This window comes from Notolepis coatsorum (genome assembly GCF_963971535.1).
Source record: "Notolepis coatsorum genome assembly, chromosome: 16".
Taxonomy (NCBI): domain Eukaryota; kingdom Metazoa; phylum Chordata; class Actinopteri; order Aulopiformes; family Paralepididae; genus Notolepis; species Notolepis coatsorum.
This window is the reverse complement of record NC_140180.1, coordinates 15352530-15373337: the sequence shown is the minus strand read 5'-3', so window position 1 is coordinate 15373337 and position 20808 is coordinate 15352530. Positions and strand designations below refer to the sequence as shown.

Sequence of the window (20808 nt, the reverse complement as noted above, 5' to 3'; positions counted from 1 at the left end):
CGAGAAACGAAGAGGGACAAAGAGGAGGAGTTTTCCTGGAGTTCACCGCAGAGGGATCCACCGATCCACCCAGTGCTAAGTACACCATAATCCCATATTCCCGTCCCACTCTGCTATTTCCCTACTATCTCGCTTCCTCCCTAGCCCCTTCAACCTCCTCCTACCACTCTTGACACCACAATGTGCCTCATACCTATATCCACAATCTGCTCCTCAAGAACAGAATCAACCCATCCACGCCAGTTTGCTAGCAACCCGGCTAATCTCTCCTACCCTCCTACAGCCACTAATACACCTGTCACAGTACAGGGAGGCTTATGGAATTGTCAATCAGCAGTCAAGAAAGCTGACTTCATTACTGCCTACGCCCATAGTCTAAATCTGCAGCTCCTGGCTCTAACTGAGACCTGGATAACCCCCAATAACTCGTCAACACCTGCAGCATTATCTACAAACTATAACTTCACTCACACACCTCGACCCTCCAGACGGGGTGGAGGCACTGGCCTCATGACATCTCCTTCATGGGCTACAAACCTAACGCAACTCCCAGAACTGTCACTCTCCTCCCTCGAATATCATGCAGTATCTGTCTCTAATCCTTTCAATCTCACCATTGTTACACTCTATCGCCCTCCAGGTCCCCTCGATCACTTCACAGATGAGCTGGACATGCTTCTAAGCTCCTTACCGGAAGATGGTACCCCGCTCCTTCTATTGGGCGACTTCAACCTGCCTGACTCATCTCAGTCGGTCCCAGTGGTCTCCCTCCTACAACAATTTGACCTGACTCCCACTGCCATGCCTCCCACCCACAAAGCAGGCAACTCCTTGGATCTCATATTTTCCCGTAACTCCAGCATCATTAACACCACGGTAACTCCCCTACATGTATCTGACCATTCCTTCATATCCTTCTCACTAACTCTCATGCTTAACCGAAAAGTCTTCACCCCAACTCAAACCGTCTCACTCAGACGCAACCTGCCCTCCCTATCCCCCTCCACCCTCTCCTCTGACATAATATCCGCTCTACCTTTGAGTGACACCTTCTCTGCTCTCCCCACAGAGATGGCAACCTCCACCCTCCTCTCAGCCCTTGCAACCTCCTTCGACAAGCTCTGTCCCCTCGTTGAGAAACCTGCCCGCCGTTCCCCACCCAGTCCATGGCTGACGGATGCAGTGAGAGAACAAAGACAGGTCCTGAGAGCGGCTGAGAGGAAGTATAGAAAGTCACGCCTCACTGCTGACATCGACACATATCACAACCTCTTGTTAACATTCTCCAAAACCATTACTAATGCCAAAGCTTCTTTCTTTCACCATAGGATCGAGGCCTCTGCCAAGAATCTTCGCAAACTGCATGCTACCATGTCCTCCCTCCTCACTCCCCCCCCACCTCCTCCTCCCTCATCTTTTTCTGCCGAAGACTTTGCGATCTTCTTTGAGGAAAAAGTGGAGAACATCCGCAGCTCCTTCTCCCAACCCCCACCCATTCCAAACGCTGAATCGAGAACCTCATCCTTCACTCTGTCATCTTTCTCTCCCATTACAGAAGCCGAGACCCTGACACTGGTAACGTCGAACCGTCCGACTACATGCCAGCTGGACCAGCTACCCTCCCCACTCCTCCAGACCATAGCACCGGACATCCTCCCATTCCTAACTGCAACCATCAACTCCTCACTCAACTCGGGGGTGGTCCCCACCTCCCTAAAACAAGCCAGAGTCACGCCCCTCATAAAAAAACCAACCCTGAACCCCACCGTCATAGCCAACTATCGCCCTGTCTCTCTTCTCTCCTTCCTTTCTAAAACACTTGAACGTGCTGTATCCAACCAACTTACTGCTTATCTCTTACAGAATGACCTCCTAGACCCCAATCAGTCTGGCTTCCGGACTGGCCACTCCACAGAAACGGCCCTCATTGCGGTCACAGAGGCACTTCACTTAGCAAAAGCGAAAGGCCTCTCCTCTGTCCTGATTCTCCTAGATCTATCTGCAGCCTTCGACACAGTCAACCATCAGATCCTCCTCGCGGCCCTCGCAGGAATGGGAGTGGCTGGATCTGCGCTGACATGGCTGACATCATACCTCAATGACCGCTCCTACCAAGTGTCATGGAGAGGGACTCTGTCGGCCACCCGCCCCCTCCGGACGGGTGTCCCCCAGGGCTCGGTCCTAGGACCCCTTCTCTTCTCCCTCTACACTAAATCACTGGGTAACATTATCACATCTCATGGCTTCTCATATCATTGTTATGCCGATGATACTCAACTCTTCCTCTCCTTCCCTCCCTCAGATATCCACGTCTCTGAGCGGATCTCGGCCTGTCTGTCCGACATCTCCGCCTGGATGACGACCAACCACCTCAAACTGAACCTAAGCAAAACAGAATTGCTCCACCTGCCGGCCAAATCCTCCCCCCTGACCGACCTCTCCATCACAGTCGAGAATGCAGCTGTGACCGCGTCGCCGACCGCCAAGAACCTTGGTGTTGTCCTCGACGACCAGTTGAACTTCTCTGCTCACATCGCAGCGACAACCAGAACCTGCAGATTCCTCCTGAGCAACGTCAGAAGGATACGCCCCTTCCTGACAAAAGAAGCCACCCAACTCCTCGTCCAATCAACAGTCATCTCCCGCCTCGACTACTGCAACGCACTGCTAGCTGGCCTCCCGGCCACTGCCACCAAGCCTCTTCAACTCATTCAAAATGCAGCGGCCCGCCTGATCTCAAACCTACCGAAGTCAGCCCATGTCACCCCACTTCTTAGGGACCTGCACTGGCTCCCCATTGCTGCACGTATCCGCTTCAAGGCCCTCGACCTAGCATACCGTGCGGCAAAGGGAACCGCTCCCGCCTACCTCCGGTCAATGGTCTCTAACTACACACCCTCAAGACCCCTACGCTCTGCGTCTTCTGGCCGCCTCAGATCTACTCCTATCCAAGCTCCCGGAGGGTCATCAAAGAGAAGCCGCCTATTCTCAGTCCTTGCCCCACAATGGTGGAATGAACTACCCATCCCAGTTAGGACAGCCGAATCCCGTCCAATCTTTCGCCGTCGACTAAAGACTCACTTCTTCAACCATTATCTGAAATGATAAAAAAAAAAAAAAAAAAAAAAAAAATCTAACCCCGACTAACCTTAATGTCATGCACTTGTCCTAATAAACTAACCTACACTGTAACACGCAACACTTTGATGAACATTGTTACTCAGCTGATAGAGTTATACCCTTCTTGCTGTCTTGTCGCACAGAACTTGTAAGTCGCTTTGGATAAAAGCGTCAGCTAAATGACTAAATGTAAATGTAAATGTAAAGTATAAAATAAACAGAAAATATAAACAACCAACGGACAGATAAAGAAACAGAACAACACGTCAAAACAAACAAGGCAAGAGTCAGAGTGAGTCAGGGACGGCCAGGGAGTGTAGATGAGTTTTGAGTTTAGATTTAAAGGACTCGATGGAGGGGGGATATATATATATATAACTATACAGTATATATACATATGTATTATTCACATTACACAAATAGGGAAGAGAGATTGTTCATATATAACATAAAGCATGTAGAAGGTGGCAGTCTGTGGCAGATGTTCTTTTGATTGCCTATATTTATTGTAACATATACTATACTATATGTAATATAACCGATAGGGCGTACAGACCTTTGTTTACACACTGTTTATTTTTCTCCGATTTTTATATTCAAAGTTCATAATATTGTTTACACACTGTTTATTTGTTCTCATATTTTTATATTCAGATCTAAACTGACAATATATAACGTATGAAGTATATCACGGCTACATGTGCATACTGCACCTTATGTGTATATGCTGTATACTTACTTCATCAGAGCATATATTTAGCATTTTATTTAGCATTTTTAGATTATATATATATTAGATTCGATTTTAGACTATTAGATTATATATATATATAATACAATACAATATATATATTGTAACTATATTTATTGTAGAGCAAATATAATTAGAGAGGGCATACATACCCTCATCTTGCCCCTGGACCTTTCTACACTGCCTACTTGTCCTTATGCGCATGCCTATTTTTTATTCTATTTTTATTTTTTACTTCTCCACTGTACGATAGTTTTCCGACGTGTAACATGTCTTCTACTACCTGTACCTCCCCGCCCCCCCCCCCCCCCGCTGCTATGCCTGGATCAATAAAGGAATATCTTATCTTATCATAATGGGTCTTTGGAATGCAATGGGTTTTGACTGTAACCCAAGTGACTGGCGTTCAGGCGCGTGGGAAGTCGACCCGCTTGGTGTTGCCTCCTTGACGTCAATTGTAGGCGGATCTTGAAAAAATTGTAAACTTCATTGACTTGAACAATGCAATCTAAAAGTCAGTTCTTCATACTTGAGGCTGGTGACTCATGACTAAAAGTTATTAGTGACAACAGGGTGGAGTTCCAAAGAGCCCCATTGCATCCATGTGTGATGATGTGAGTAGCCATAGTAGCCCCGTAGTCATGTGACCCACTATAACCTCGCTGTATACAATTAGCTATTGTTCCCTGTAGAATAATTGCACAGCTTTGTCCTCGTCTATATCCACAAGAGTTTCAGGGTTAGTCAAGCCAATCCTTTATTAGTCTGTGCTTATTAATCAGAGTCAGACAGTCCTAACAGTTCAGGCTAGCTCCTCATAGAGGGCGTGGGAGGGGTATAGCCTCCAGCTTTGCCCTCGTCCTCCTCTCGGCCACCAGCTCGACTCCCACTATGGAGCTATCCTTCCTCACCAGCTTATTCAGTTTGTTACTGTCTCTTGAGCTGATACAGTATACCACGTCAAAGGGACCTGGCCGTATCTTATCTGGAAAGGATGGTGTCTACAGACACCTCTATCCCTGCTCTAGCTGTAAGACTGAACCCTCTGTGGCCTCCGAGGAAACAGTTTTGCTTGTACAGTGTCCCCCACCCACCCCTCCTACCTCCCCCCCCCCCCCCCCCCCCACCTACCCAACCTACGTCAAATGTATATACTCTCTTTTCTGGACTCTTTTTGTATCACAGACAGTACTGTATTTGCAAATCTGGTATGTCATAAATGTATAGATGTAGCCTACTGTCTATCTGTATGTCGTGTGTGTCATATATGTTATGATGAATTGAAAATGGGGGACCCTGATGTAAACAAGATGAAAGTCTTTCTCAGGTCTGCATCCCCTTAACAATTGTATGTATTGAGCTGTACTGTACTGTACCCATTCTGCAATCTGTTAATAAAGTTTTCAATCAATCAATCAAAACAGTAATGCCGGCTGAATTGTCAGCGAATGAGCCGGTTTTATCTTGTGTTTACAAGTTCTGTTCTGATCTTACAGGGGATAATGCTAAAGACACAAGATCAAATAAACAGGCACTAAGCTACTATTGTTCAAATGTTATCATACAGCAGTCTATTCATATGGACCTCACGAACAGTTGGAAACTTAAATATTTGTCCACTTTAGGTGGTGCTAAACTATTGCCCATATAGACTATTATGGAGGGTGGGTATCTTCATGGGCTTAAGACTATGACTACGCTACCACTCAGCAATGATTATTATCAAAATATACCTACACAGTCATTTACCTTTTCAAAGGATTTGACTAGGATTTACAGATTAGTCCGATTGTAGTGCTTCAAACCCTTTTGCATTGCATGGAAAAACCACACATAACTACCTTTCTCATCAAGGTAACAGTACCTCTACTTAAGTAAGATTTCATCAAGGTAACAGCACAACACCATCTACATTAATTGCACACACATCCACACTCAACTTTAACATTCACTTTAAACACTTTTTAACACTACACCATATTTTTTATATATACTGTATATTACTCAAATATTTGCACTACATCCCTACCTCATTTTATGTAGTGTTTGGTCTTTATTATCTTTTACTGTATTAAGCACAATCTCAGGGGGCTCATACAGAACCAAGCATTTCACTGTAATGTAAATTATTTTAATGTAAGATTTCATCAACCGTGAACCCTCCCTTCCGCTCACCAGTGCCATGTGTTAAAAACACCACGGTCTGATCTGTTTTTCCACCTGAAAATGGATCCGATTCGGGTGGCGAGGTGGGGGTGTTTAACTTACAGGAGTGAGTTTATACACAGAGGGGCCTAAAAACCGCTGCAAGGTTTCAACCTTGTTACAATTGCAAACACTGAACATTGCCACATCGCAAGACACTTCACAGCATAATGTGCCAAGCGACTCACAGAGCGAGTCAACAAAAGACATGCCTATGGTACACTACTTAAGTGTACTTTGCTGTTGAGTGGAATGAAAAAGAAGCCTGTGATCGTATAGGTAGGACTTTCACCCTCAGGGTTCGCCCACCCCGCTGGAACGTATTGCAATGTATACAAAAGTATACAATGTTTGTGGGTTTTTTCCCCCCGTAGGAAAGGAGCATTGGATGATGACATACCAGGTATTTCCTTAGTTCCTTGTAGTTGGTGATGATGCCATTGTGGACGACGACGAATTCTGTGGGGGAGGGAGAGGGAGAGAGAGGATGAGGTGGAGAGACTATGGATGGAAAAAACTATGTAGATTTACATTGAGTCATTTAGCTGACACTTTTATCCAAAGTGACTAACAAGTCAGCAGTAAGGGTACAACTCTTTCAGCTGAGTAACAATGATTGTCAAACAGTGTTGAAACTTGGGTGCTACAGTCTTGAGTGCATAGTGTATATTGCATGTATAGTGTAAGTGGCATGATGTAGTCACATTCAGATATTGTGTGTGTTTTTAGTCGACGGGGGGGGGAATTGGCCGTGTTTTTCGGCTGTCCTGACTGTGGTGGGAAGTTCGTTCCACCATTGTGAAGCGAGGACAGAGAATAGCCTGCTTCTCTTTGACGAGAGAGAGAATCTGAGATAGAACCACTGAAGGTCATGGCTAACGGTCCTAATTCGTATTTATGACCTCTAAAAGGGCCTGTATCTGAATTCCTTAAATCAAATAATTACATAGAAGGTTTGACATAAAAAAAAATCATTGTAGGTAGTTGTATTGCAGACCTGAGATGAGGCCGCCCAACACAGGCAACACAGTATCAGTGATAATAAACAGACTCACAGGACTAGCAGGACCGGGTTGTCCTTATCAGTGACAAAATAGCACTGACATAATAGATAGGAATGGAAACACAATGTCACGCTCTGACCTTCATTTACTTTACCTACATTTACCTTGGAATATTTACCTAATGTCTATGGGGTTGGGTTGGGCCGGACTCAAATCTTTATGCCTGAATCAAGCTCAACCACATACCCCTTGAACAAAAAACAGCAACGTTCACTGTATATGACAGAAGTGGACGCAGTGAGAGTGAAGGCAGGTAATACATAACTTGGGGCCAATCACAGAAAATACTAAAGGAACACGCCAACATTATGGGAAATGCGAGTACCGTCTTTCACCAGATTCAGACAAGGAGATATAGATACCAATTTCTAGCCTAAGCAAGGTAGCCTAGCTTAGCACAAATGAATGGAAGGGAAGCAGATACGGATTAGCTAGCCTAGCTTAAAACTCTGGAAGATGATGATCCGATGATCCTAGCTGAGATACGTATCCGCTTCCATTCATTTTGTACTTAGCTAGGCTGGCTGGCAGCCAGATAGCTCTCTACTGAATGCACACAGAGAGGAAATTAATTGGTATCTATCCTCTTGTCTGACTCTGGAGAGAGAGAGAGAGAGAGAGAGAGAGAGAGAGAGAGAGAGAGAGAGAGAGAGATGACCATTTGTATCACCTTTGTGACTGAAACCAAGGCATATTTAGTAAAGGCTGAGCGTGATTGACGCCTAATGCCTGTTTCTGAAACATTCCTCAGGGTAGTGGCTCTAGAACAGGTTCTCCGGTGCTTTGAAGTTCAGCGTGAACATGTGTTACGTACCCTGAAGGCATTACTGACGTACCTCCAACAGTCCACTTCCGCGCAAGTGGCATGCCGTAAACTAAGGCGTTAAGAGAGGTGGATGGGTGGGTATTCGCTTAGAATGAAAGTGTGTGTGTGTGTGTGTGTGTGTGTGTGTGTGTGTGTGTGTTTAATTGGAATAACAGGTATATCTGCATACTGTATGTGTGTGTGTGTGTGTTTCATTGGAATGACAAGTGCATGTGTGTACTGTATGTATGTGTGTATGTGTGTGTGTGTGTGTGTGTGTGTGTGTGTGTGTGTGTGTGTGTGTGTGTGTGTGTGTGTGTGTGTGTGTTTCATTGGAATGACAAGTGCATGTGTCATTGTACATATGTCGAGACATATGTACATATGTCTCGAACATTGTACATATGTCTATACTGAACACTGTGACCTCATTTTCTTCTTCTAAATTACATGCTATACTATGTTATTTGATACTATCTTGTCTAGCACAGTCTCTGGAGCGTAACAGTAAGAAGCATTTTGTATGAAAGTATTCTGTACTTCTGTATGACAACTATTAAAGAAACTTGAAACTTGTGCATACTGTGTGTATGTGTGTGTGTCTTTATTGGAATGACAAGTGTATGTGTGTGTGTATGTGTGTATGTATGTGTGTGTGTGCGGGCGCACGTGCGTATACAGTATGTGCCCCTTACCGTTCTCCTTGTCTGAGCGGTGAGGGTGGCTGTTGACGGCGCTGGGCTCTCCGTGTGTCGCCCAGCGCGTGTGAGCGATGCCAAAGTGAGTGAACATCACCTCGTCCAGGTCCAACGAGTCTTTCTCTGATCGGGACAAAACACACCACGCTGATTATTGTCATTTATTTGCGATTGACTGTAAAGACAACAAAATAATGTCTGTGTGTTTTCTGTGATTAGCAAAGACTGCTGCGAGGAAGAGTAAAGGAGAATAATGTGAATGAATAGATAAATAAAGGTAAATAGACAGACAGACAGACAGACAGACAGACAGACTAGATAGATAGATAGATAGATAGATAGATAGATAGATAGATAGATAGATAGATAGATAGATAGATAGATAGATAGATAGATAGATAGATAGATAGATAGATAGATAGATAGATAGATAGATAGATAGATAGATAGATAGATAGATAGATAGATAGATAGATAGATAGATAGATAGATAGATAGATATAGATAGATAGATAGATAGATAGATAGATAGATAGATAGATAGATAGATAGATAGATAGATAGATAGATAGATAGATAGATAGATAGATAGATAGATAGATAGATAGATAGATAGATTATTCATTGCATTGTAGATGTAGAATAAATGTCTAAAAATAACAATAATAATAATTGCCCCCCCCCCCCCCCTATCTTCCCCCGCTCTAATAATAAGAAATAATCGGAACCTCAACAATCTATAACCTGTTTGCAGACATTTCATAGCAGGGTAAACTGTTTTCTCTTTGCAATGAATCAGTTTAATTTAGGCGTACCAGTGTAGTAAGTTAATTACTCCAGCTGCGTTTACCCTGCTATGACATACTGCCGTCTGTGAAACTGTCCGTTGGTCTATATCTCTCGCAGACCTTTTCAGTGGTATTGCGTTGCTACGGGGGGAACGCCCACGTTTATTTCCATGTCAGATATTGTCAGCAAACACCGCAACGGGAAATAAACGTAGAATGTTTATGTTCGACCGCGTCTGAAACGGTCTACAGGCGGCTTTCAAGTTGACAGCGTAAACATTCTTCTTAGCGGGCTGGCGTTTGTTTGCTGTTGCGGCGTTTTCCTAATATCAGCAGCTGATGAGGAAATAGACTTCAAGCTGCTCCCTATCAACGCAGCTCCACTGAAGGCTTGTGTGGGCAGTAGTGTTGTCAAAAATATCGATTTTTCGATACATATCGATTCTGAATATTTAAAACGGTTTCAATACTCATTTCCCGCAATATAATTTTTTTTTTATAAGGAAGTTGCATTGTTTATTTCAATACCTGTAATAGTACAGTAGTCCACACACACATGTGCATTCAGTTAAGTTGGAATATGACTGTAATACAAACAGTTCAGTTTGTCAGGTACATGCAACACAGATTACAGTGTTTACTTAATTTCTAAGATTATATCATTTAGTTATTTTTAAATGTGTGATCTAAAGATAAACAAAGGGTTTTAAAGGTGCTATATTTATCTTCTCTTATAGTACCAGAGAGAAGCTGAGGAGAATCAACCAGCAACAAAAGCAAAATTTTTTTAAAAATATATATATATATTTATCTTTTTTCTTCTTCTTTTAACATTTTAAGATTGAACCTTTTTCCCTGTGGTATCGAAAATGGTATCGAATATCGATACTTTTCAAGGCATCGTATCGAAGATCGTAATTCCAGTATCGTGACAACACTAGTGGGCAGACGTACTGTAGAGCTCCTCGTCCAGAGCCTTGACCTTCCCTCTCTTCTTGATCAGACAGATGCCATTGTTGATGTCGGACTTGTTGGGGCCATCTACTGCAACGCCTGGAAGACAAGAAAGCAGTGGTTAAAGATAGTTTTATTTTAAAGGGGAACTATCTTATAAATGGCCTTTTTCAGTGTTTAGCATTGTTTCCTAGCTATGTGGACTTATATTAATAGGATCTATGTCTCTAATTCTCATATTGGTGCATTCTTCCAATTCTCCTCTCACAATATTCACCCTCACTGAACTGGGTCATCTGAAAATGTGCATATCTGTGATGTCAGAGATTTCTCAGCTGCATAATAATGTGGCAGTTGATGTGGCAGGGTTAGGGTTAGGGTTACAGTGGTTGGAGCCCAGCCTCAAAACGGCTTAAGATCTTGAGGTAGAAAAATGCTGTTTTTGAGTACTTGATTAGAAATACAAAACAATGAATAAAAAAAAATAAAAAATACAGAGGTGTTCCATAGACTCACAGGAATTGTGTAGAAGTGCCCAAATAGTGAAATAAATAGTAAAATAGTTCCCCTTTAAATAAATATACATATTTAAATATATGAATATATGTAACATATAAAATATATGTTTCCCATACATTTGCCCCCACTACAATAACAAACAGGAAAATGTCCCCAAAATGATAATGTCTGCTCGACCAAAAGAAAATCAACCGCAGGGAATAAAGGTACATCGTTTATGTTGAACTAACAATGCTTATGGTATGAGTGCACTCACCACATAACATTAGATTATATTTGATTCGATTCGATTCAAATGTATTGTCATCATCGTACAGCACAAGTACAGTACTACAACGAAAAGAAGCGTGGCCTCCCACCAGAGTGCAAACGTAACAGTGAAATGTCGCCGCTGTGTCTTTTAGTGTCAAAACTGCCTCCGAGCCTCAGAGTCTCATTACTATTCTATAAACGTATAAAGCATCTCTGGGTGCAGACAGACTGGCTCAGCATCATCGTCTTCAGCAGGGCTGAAGTCAGTTTGCTGAGGGGAAATAATCAAAAAAATAGTAGGGGAGGAGCTTCGTGTGTGTGTGTGTGTGCGTGTGCGTGTGCGTGTGCGTGTGTGTGTGCGTGTGTGTGTGTGCATGCATGTGTGTGTGTGTGTGTGCGTGCGTGCGTGTGTGTGTGTGTGTACATCACTCAGTCATGAAAGGGGCTCTTATAACCCTGCCTTCATCCTGGTGAGGAGGATGAACAAACATAGAGGTGTGCATGCATGTGTGTGTGTGTGTGTGTGTGCGTGTGCGTGTGTGTGCGTGTGTGTGTGTGTGTGTGTGTGTGTGCGTGCGTGTGTGTGTGTGTGTGTGTGTGTGTGTGTGTGTGTGCATGCATGTGTGTGTGTGTGTGTGTGTGCGTGTGCGTGCGTGTGCGTGTGTGTGTATTCTGGAATATGCCACTGGAGGTGTGCCAAGGCAATAGTAAACATCTGCTTGGTAGAAGGTAATGGAGTATATTGGGTTTAGTGGAGGCTAGAGATCTCTCTCTCTCTCGCTCGCTCTGCCCAGAGCTACAGTGTGCCTGTCTGTCTGTACTTTAGATTCTAGACCAAGGCATGGGAGTATTATTCGGTTTAGTGGAGGCTAGAGATCTCTCTCTCTCTGCCCAGATACTTTAGAATATCTTAGCTCTCTATCCTTTAGGCCAGACACTGTGCAACGAATTCTGAGTATCAAATATCAAATATGGAGCATAAATGATACGAGGAAACAAGTGTAGTGTGTAGAATCTGTATTGAGTATTTGATAATAGTGTGATATGAATACATGCAATATAGTGGGAAGGCTGCACTAATAGGCTATATGGTTTTAATTCCTTTTCATAATACAAGCGATCAATGAGTGAAGTGGTGACAATGATAGGTGTTTGTGCAGTCACACCTACTGGAGCAGAAATACTATGACATAAGGTTTTCTAACAATCTACCATTGTATAACTTATGAAGGTATTTCGTAAAACCTTTGAAATGTAAAAAAGTCCTCTATTGCAAATTATAACTGTAATATTAGTCAAAACAATCTTGATACAATATGTTGTCAATAGCACACAGCCCACACACTAGAGGTCAGAGTGACCATCGTAGCTCCTGTGCCAACTGGGATGCCATATACTGTATGTCTAACAATGATCTCTCTCTCTCTTATCTCCAGCTTTAGAAGAGTGCGTTGTTCCTTTTAATGTGTTTAACCCTTGTCACTGCCACACTACAGAAGGTTAACCCTTTACTATCACACTACTGACGGTTACCATCGGTAGTGTGATAGTAAAGGGTTAACCTTCTGTAGTGTGGCAGTGAAAGGGTTAACATTATGTGTATTGTCGCAGTGATTTTTATTTTTTATTTTTTTATTATCCTTTTCCTCCTACTTTTTTTCCGATTTTTCTCCCATCCCACTGTTAGTCGTTATGCCAATTCCCAACCCCCTTCCTGGTTGTTGCGCACCCCCCCCCCCCTACTGTTGGTCCGGGAGGCCGGAGACTGTCACATGCTTTCCTCCAACACATGTGCAGCCAGCCGGCAGCCAGCCTGGCAGCGCAGATTCTCACCGGGAGAGTGTAACGTGTGGACGGTCACACTACCTTTCTCCAGATCCTACCCTCGCTGTGCAGACGCCCCGACCGAACTGTAGGGGTCGCTGTCCACAACGCCCAGGACCCACCCACGGCTTCCCTCCCCCTAACTCAGCCAAACGAGTTAGTATAGCGATCAGCCCAAGCCAAGGCAATGCTGACTCTCCGGGAGTCGAGACCGCAGCCTCTTGCATTGGTGACGAGCACAATTTCCGCTACGCCACCTGACCGCCTGCAGTGAAAGGGTTAACAGTTTGGTAGTGCGGCAGTGAAAGGGTTAATGTGTGCCAGCAGCCAGAGAACTAACGGCGAAAGAACTACAAGGAGTGTGTGTGTCTTTGCTTTGCATATCTCGAGAACCGCTCATCCGATCAGCTTCGCGCTCGACGGGTGTATTGCCGAGTACCCAGCAGCGTCTGGTGTTTAACGCTGTGCCGTTTGGCCAGACGAAGGCGTGTCTGTCCTTCGCATAATATCTCAAGAACTGTTCATCCAATCGACCTCACGCTTGCCGGGTGTATTGCTCAGGAGCCAGAGGGGACCAGTGTCAAAATCTGGTGCCATTTGGCCAGATGGTGGCGCTATAGTCCTTCGCATATCTCTAGAACCGTTAATCCGATCTACGTCACGCTCGGCCCAAGGGAACGCGGTATCGATCGGATGAGTGTTTTTCCCCCCCGAGAACACTGCAACGATACAACTTCCGGGGGACCATGCAATCGGCCCACTCTGAACGGGCAACCAATCCAATGGCTCAGCCGTTGCTATGGTGCCGTGAACATCCACAACATCTCATCTGCTCAACATCTCGTCACAAAGTCCACAGAGCCAGTGACCCCGTTCATTATCTGTGGAGCAGCTCCAAATCTATAACATCTGATCAACATCATAAATGTGACTGCTTTTCTCTCTTATCTCCAGCTTTTAGAAGAGCGTGTTGTTCCTTTTACCATGGGCAGGATCCACAAAGAATGGATTGCACTGTGCTAGTTGCACCCTTACTTACAATTCATTATGAATTTCAAAATGGGGGACCCTGGTGTAAACAAGACGAAAGTCTTTCTCTGGGTCTGCATCCCCTTAACAATTGTGTGTATTGAGCCTTACTGTATTCTACCCATTCTGCAATCTGTTAATAAAATTGATTGAATGATTGAAACTTTTATTAACAGATTGCAGAATGGGTAGAATACAGTACGGCTCAATACACACAATTGTTAAGGGGATGCAGACCCAGAGAAAGACTTTCGTCTTGTTTACACCAGGATCCCCCATTTTCAATTCATAATGAATTGTAAGTAGGGTGCAACTAGCACCGTGCAATCCATTCTTTGTGGATCCCGCCCATGTGTTTAATGTGGGCCAGCAGCCGGAGAACTAACGGCGAAAGAACTCGAGAACTACTAGAAATGTCTCACCACCTAACCTGCACGGACTACAACTTATAACGTATGACGTATATCATGCCAGTTAGTTAGGGTATGTTGTTGCGTATAATACTGCACCTGTGTAGCTATACTGTTTACTTTATGTACTCATAGTATATATTCAGATTCTAATTCTTTATTACGTAAAATATAACTGATAGGAGGGCATACAGAAATAAAGAAATATATATAAAGAAAACAAGAGAGATTATAGTGGATTTTAGAAGATCAAGGCCTGACCACTCCCCTCTACTCATCAACAACGAAGTAGTGGAGAGGGTCACTGAGTTCAAGTTCCTGGGTCTCAGTGTGAGTGAGACCCTGTCTTGGAGCACCAACACCGCCTCAGTGATCGGAAAAGCTCAGCAACGCCTATACTACCTAAGGAAGCTGAAGCAGGCTGGCCTGCCACGAAATCTCCTTGTCAACTTTTACCATTGTGCGGTTGAGAGTGTGCTGACCTACGGTGTGTCTGTGTGGTTCTCCAGCTGCACAAAGGCAGAGCAAGAGGCTCTACAGAGGGTGGTGAAGGCGGCAGGCAGGATCATCGGGACTCCTCTACCAAACATCACCTCCGTCTTCACCTCCCGCTGCCTCCACCGCTCCAAATGTATCATCAAGGACCAGTCGCACCCAGCACATCACCTCTTTCAGCTCCTTCCCTCAGGGAGGAGATACCGGTCAATACATGCTAAGAGTACACGATTTAAGAACAGCTTTTTCCCCCAAGCAGTTAGACTGTTAAACACTCATTGACTGTCCCCTCACGTGCACCATGCACTTACCACTGCACTTGATAATCTCTGATTACCACCCATTATGCACTTTATTATTTAAAATATTCTGTTATGTACAGTGTTATGTGTTATGTGTTCATGTATGTATTATGTACTACGGTCTGTGGGAGCTCCCCTGAAATTTCGTTGTATACTGTGCAATGACAATTAAAAGTCTATTCTATTCTACATTTACATTTACATTTAGTCATTTAGCTGACGCTTTTATCCAAAGCGACTTACAAGTTCTGTGCGACAAGACAGCAAGAAGGGTATAACTCTATCAGCTGAGTAACAATGTTCATCAAAGTGTTGCGTGTTACAGTGTAGGTTAGTTTATTAGGACAAGTGCATGACATTAAGGTTAGTCGGGGTTAGATTTTTTTTTTTTTTTTTTTTTTTTTATCATTTCAGATAATGGTTGAAGAAGTGAGTCTTTAGTCGACGGCGAAAGATTGGACGGGATTCGGCTGTCCTAACTGGGATGGGTAGTTCATTCCACCATTGTGGGGCAAGGACTGAGAATAGGCGGCTTCTCTTTGATGACCCTCCGGGAGCTTGGATAGGAGTAGATCTGAGGCGGCCAGAAGACGCAGAGCGTAGGGGTCTTGAGGGTGTGTAGTTAGAGACCATTGACCGGAGGTAGGCGGGAGCGGTTCCCTTTGCCGCACGGTATGCTAGGTCGAGGGCCTTGAAGCGGATACGTGCAGCAATGGGGAGCCAGTGCAGGTCCCTAAGAAGTGGGGTGACATGGGCTGACTTCGGTAGGTTTGAGATCAGGCGGGCCGCTGCATTTTGAATGAGTTGAAGAGGCTTGGTGGCAGTGGCCGGGAGGCCAGCTAGCAGTGCGTTGCAGTAGTCGAGGCGGGAGATGACTGTTGATTGGACGAGGAGTTGGGTGGCTTCTTTTGTCAGGAAGGGGCGTATCCTTCTGACGTTGCTCAGGAGGAATCTGCAGGTTCTGGTTGTCGCTGCGATGTGAGCAGAGAAGTTCAACTGGTCGTCGAGGACAACACCAAGGTTCTTGGCGGTCGGCGACGCGGTCACAGCTGCATTCTCGACTGTGATGGAGAGGTCGGTCAGGGGGGAGGATTTGGCCGGCAGGTGGAGCAATTCTGTTTTGCTTAGGTTCAGTTTGAGGTGGTTGGTCGTCATCCAGGCGGAGATGTCGGACAGACAGGCCGAGATCCGCTCAGAGACGTGGATATCTGAGGGAGGGAAGGAGAGGAAGAGTTGAGTATCATCGGCATAACAATGATATGAGAAGCCATGAGATGTGATAATGTTACCCAGTGATTTAGTGTAGAGGGAGAAGAGAAGGGGTCCTAGGACCGAGCCCTGGGGGACACCCGTCCGGAGGGGGCGGGTGGCCGACAGAGTCCCTCTCCATGACACTTGGTAGGAGCGGTCATTGAGGTATGATGTCAGCCATGTCAGCGCAGATCCAGCCACTCCCATTCCTGCGAGGGCCGCGAGGAGGATCTGATGGTTGACTGTGTCGAAGGCTGCAGATAGATCTAGGAGAATCAGGACAGAGGAGAGGCCTTTCGCTTTTGCTAAGTGAAGTGCCTCTGTGACCGCAATGAGGGCCGTTTCTGTGGAGTGGCCAGTCCGGAAGCCAGACTGATTGGGGTCTAGGAGGTCATTCTGTAAGAGATAAGCAGTAAGTTGGTTGGATACAGCACGTTCAAGTGTTTTAGAAAGGAAGGAGAGAAGAGAGACAGGGCGATAGTTGGCTATGACGGTGGGGTTCAGGGTTGGTTTTTTTATGAGGGGCGTGACTCTGGCTTGTTTTAGGGAGGTGGGGACCACCCCCGAGTTGAGTGAGGAGTTGATGGTTGCAGTTAGGAATGGGAGGATGTCCGGTGCTATGGTCTGGAGGAGTGGGGAGGGTAGCTGGTCCAGCTGGCATGTAGTCGGACGGTTCGACGTTACCAGTGTCAGGGTCTCGGCTTCTGTAATGGGAGAGAAAGATGACAGAGTGAAGGATGAGGTTCTCGATTCAGCGTTTGGAATGGGTGGGGGTTGGGAGAAGGAGCTGCGGATGTTCTCCACTTTTTCCTCAAAGAAGATCGCAAAGTCTTCGGCAGAAAAAGATGAGGGAGGAGGAGGTGGGGGGGGAGTGAGGAGGGAGGACATGGTAGCATGCAGTTTGCGAAGATTCTTGGCAGAGGCCTCGATCCTATGGTGAAAGAAAGAAGCTTTGGCATTAGTAATGGTTTTGGAGAATGTTAACAAGAGGTTGTGATATGTGTCGATGTCAGCAGTGAGGCGTGACTTTCTATACTTCCTCTCAGCCGCTCTCAGGACCTGTCTTTGTTCTCTCACTGCATCCGTCAGCCATGGACTGGGTGGGGAACGGCGGGCAGGTTTCTCAACGAGGGGACAGAGCTTGTCGAAGGAGGTTGCAAGGGCTGAGAGGAGGGTGGAGGTTGCCATCTCTGTGGGGAGAGCAGAGAAGGTGTCACTCAAAGGTAGAGCGGATATTATGTCAGAGGAGAGGGTGGAGGGGGATAGGGAGGGCAGGTTGCGTCTGAGTGAGACGGTTTGAGTTGGGGTGAAGACTTTTCGGTTAAGCATGAGAGTTAGTGAGAAGGATATGAAGGAATGGTCAGATACATGTAGGGGAGTTACCGTGGTGTTAATGATGCTGGAGTTACGGGAAAATATGAGATCCAAGGAGTTGCCTGCTTTGTGGGTGGGAGGCATGGCAGTGGGAGTCAGGTCAAATTGTTGTAGGAGGGAGACCACTGGGACCGACTGAGATGAGTCAGGCAGGTTGAAGTCGCCCAATAGAAGGAGCGGGGTACCATCTTCCGGTAAGGAGCTTAGAAGCATGTCCAGCTCATCTGTGAAGTGATCGAGGGGACCTGGAGGGCGATAGAGTGTAACAATGGTGAGATTGAAAGGATTAGAGACAGATACTGCATGATATTCGAGGGAGGAGAGTGACAGTTCTGGGAGTTGCGTTAGGTTTGTAGCCCATGAAGGAGATGTCATGAGGCCAGTGCCTCCACCCCGTCTGGAGGGTCGAGGTGTGTGAGTGAAGTTATAGTTTGTAGATAATGCTGCAGGTGTTGACGAGTTATTGGGGGTTATCCAGGTCTCAGTTAGAGCCAGGAGCTGCAGATTTAGACTATGGGCGTAGGCAGTAATGAAGTCAGCTTTCTTGACTGCTGATTGACAATTCCATAAGCCTCCCTGTACTGTGACAGGTGTATTAGTGGCTGTAGGAGGGTAGGAGAGATTAGCCGGGTTGCTAGCAAACTGGCGTGGATGGGTTGATTCTGTTCTTGAGGAGCAGATTGTGGATATAGGTATGAGGCACATTGTGGTGTCAAGAGTGGTAGGAGGAGGTTGAAGGGGCTAGGGAGGAAGCGAGATAGTAGGGAAATAGCAGAGTGGGACGGGAATATGGGATTATGGTGTACTTAGCACTGGGTGGATCGGTGGATCCCTCTGCGGTGAACTCCAGGAAAACTCCTCCTCTTTGTCCCTCTTCGTTTCTCGACGCTTCGCTGACGCTATGCCAGCAAGTCTTTAAATCACTATCACTAATTACTGATGAGTGACACCTGCAGCAAAAGGCCACACCTCCAGTTTCTGTCAGCTGGGTGAAACTAATTACAAACAATTTCCACAACACAATTTAGTCACACACTTCAAAATGATGTACACAGTATTCAGTTAAAAGAGCCTACCCTCTCTGCTGTTGTCCTCAGAATGAATCCAACAGAGAAAAAGCTGGTATTTAAGCAGAAAAACTGTCACAAGTGCCCACTTAACTACATGCACAAAGGCCACACCTCCAGTTTCTGTCAGCTGGGTGAAACTAATTACAAACAATTTCCACAACACAATTTAGTCACACACTTCAAAATGATGTACACAGTATTCAGTTAAAAGAGCCTACCCTCTCTGCTGTTGTCCTCAGAATTCTATTCTATTCTATACAGACCCTGATCTGCACCTTTGATTACACCGTTTTCTCATATTCTTATATTCAGAGTTCATTTGATTGTTTAGAGACTGTATATCTTTATCTTTATTATAGTTTTATTGCCTATATCTATGTCTTTCTTCCATTACCCCGCCCATACCTGTACCTCCCCTCTCCCCCATGATGCTATACGAAGCCTGTGCATTTTCCCAAGGGGATCAATAAAGCAACATCTCTTAAAAAACTAAATCCAATCCAACACACAGTTTCAGAAGCATCATATTTCCAGGATATATTCCCAACGGATTCTTTGTCCCTGCGTGACCCACTTTGTTGAGCGTCGCCAAGAATGTCCCCCCCCCCCCCCCCCTCCTCCACCACAGTGTCACCGGTGTTCGTGTTGTTGATGAACAGGTTTGCCCCGCCTCACATTCTCACTCACAGTGGCAACGACTCAGTGTTTCTAGGCGGCGGAGACTTGCCAGCAGCCCCATGAGCCAGACGAGGCGTCGTCGCTCGTTTGTTATGAAGAGCAGCTCCTCTGGCTTCTGTGAGACCGCAGGTTGTGTGTACGACGTGTATATATATATATATATATACCTCCCTCACCTGTTCAGCCAGTTACTGCTTCTTCCACCTGCTCTGTTCACACACGGATGGTGCACGACGACACAAACCGCCGCATCGCGGGCGTAGGTAGGTAGTGCCACTGTATATATAGGTCGGCGAGGTTGGCTTCCTGGCTTCGACGCACTTTCAATTCAGTCGGCTCAGGGTGGAAGTGGATTCTCATGGAAGTGTTGGTGTTATCCAACCTAATTGTCTCTGTAGATACTATATCAATATCCTTTTTTTTTTTATCCACTTTTTCTCCCATTTTTCTATATTTTTTTCCCATCCCAATTTCGTATCATCCAATTCAACCCTCCCCTGTCACGAACGCTGTTTCTTGCCTCCCACAAGCCGGCTGCAATGTGGACTAAGTCATACATAGCACGAGTCCCCTCCGGTACTTGAGGTAACAGCAGTCACATCTTTTCACCTGCGCAGCTCGATCTCTCAGTGGCGAGGAGTAACGCGTGGGAGGCTCACGCTGCCCCCGACACTTCCTGATTCTACTGCGCAGGCGCACCAACCGACCTGTAGGAGTCGCTGTCCACAACGCCCGATCCCCACCCATCAGTTTCCCACCCCCTAATACGGCCAATGTGTATTAGTACGGACGACCAGCTAAACTGAAAGCAATGTGGAGCGCTGGGATCGAACAGGCGATCCCAGCGTCTCCGCATTCGTGGCGAGCGCCTTGCCCACTACGCCACGTAGCCGCCCTATACTATATCTATATCTGTACATATGTAACGGGTGGTACCGTGAGGCGCAGGCATGATGGACTTCAGATGTTGCGAAGTGACTGTGGCGAGTAGCGGTGCGATGGGTTAAACTCACTCTCACCCTTAAAAGACACACTAGGTGGTGTAGTAGTGGGCAAGTCGCTCGCCACCAACGCTGGAGACGCCGGGTTCGAGCCCCAGCTCTCGGCGTTGCTATCAGCTTGGCTGGTCGTTCGTACTAACACAATTGGCAGTGTTAGGGGGTGGGAAAAAGCTGATGGGTGGGTCCTGGGCGTTGTGGACACTAGCGACCCCTACAGT

General features: G+C 45.7%; 1 protein-coding gene across 1 annotated transcript in view; it reads right to left on the bottom strand.

Moving 5' to 3' along the window:
* Positions 1 to 20808, bottom strand: part of LOC311242895 (glutamine--fructose-6-phosphate aminotransferase [isomerizing] 2-like) — a 139926-nt gene that overhangs the window by 28055 nt on the left and 91063 nt on the right. Inside the window, 3 exon segments of the mRNA XM_084331958.1 lie at positions 6477 to 6535; positions 8641 to 8766; positions 10386 to 10484. Coding sequence (XP_084188084.1) covers positions 6477 to 6535; positions 8641 to 8766; positions 10386 to 10484 — 284 coding nt within the window.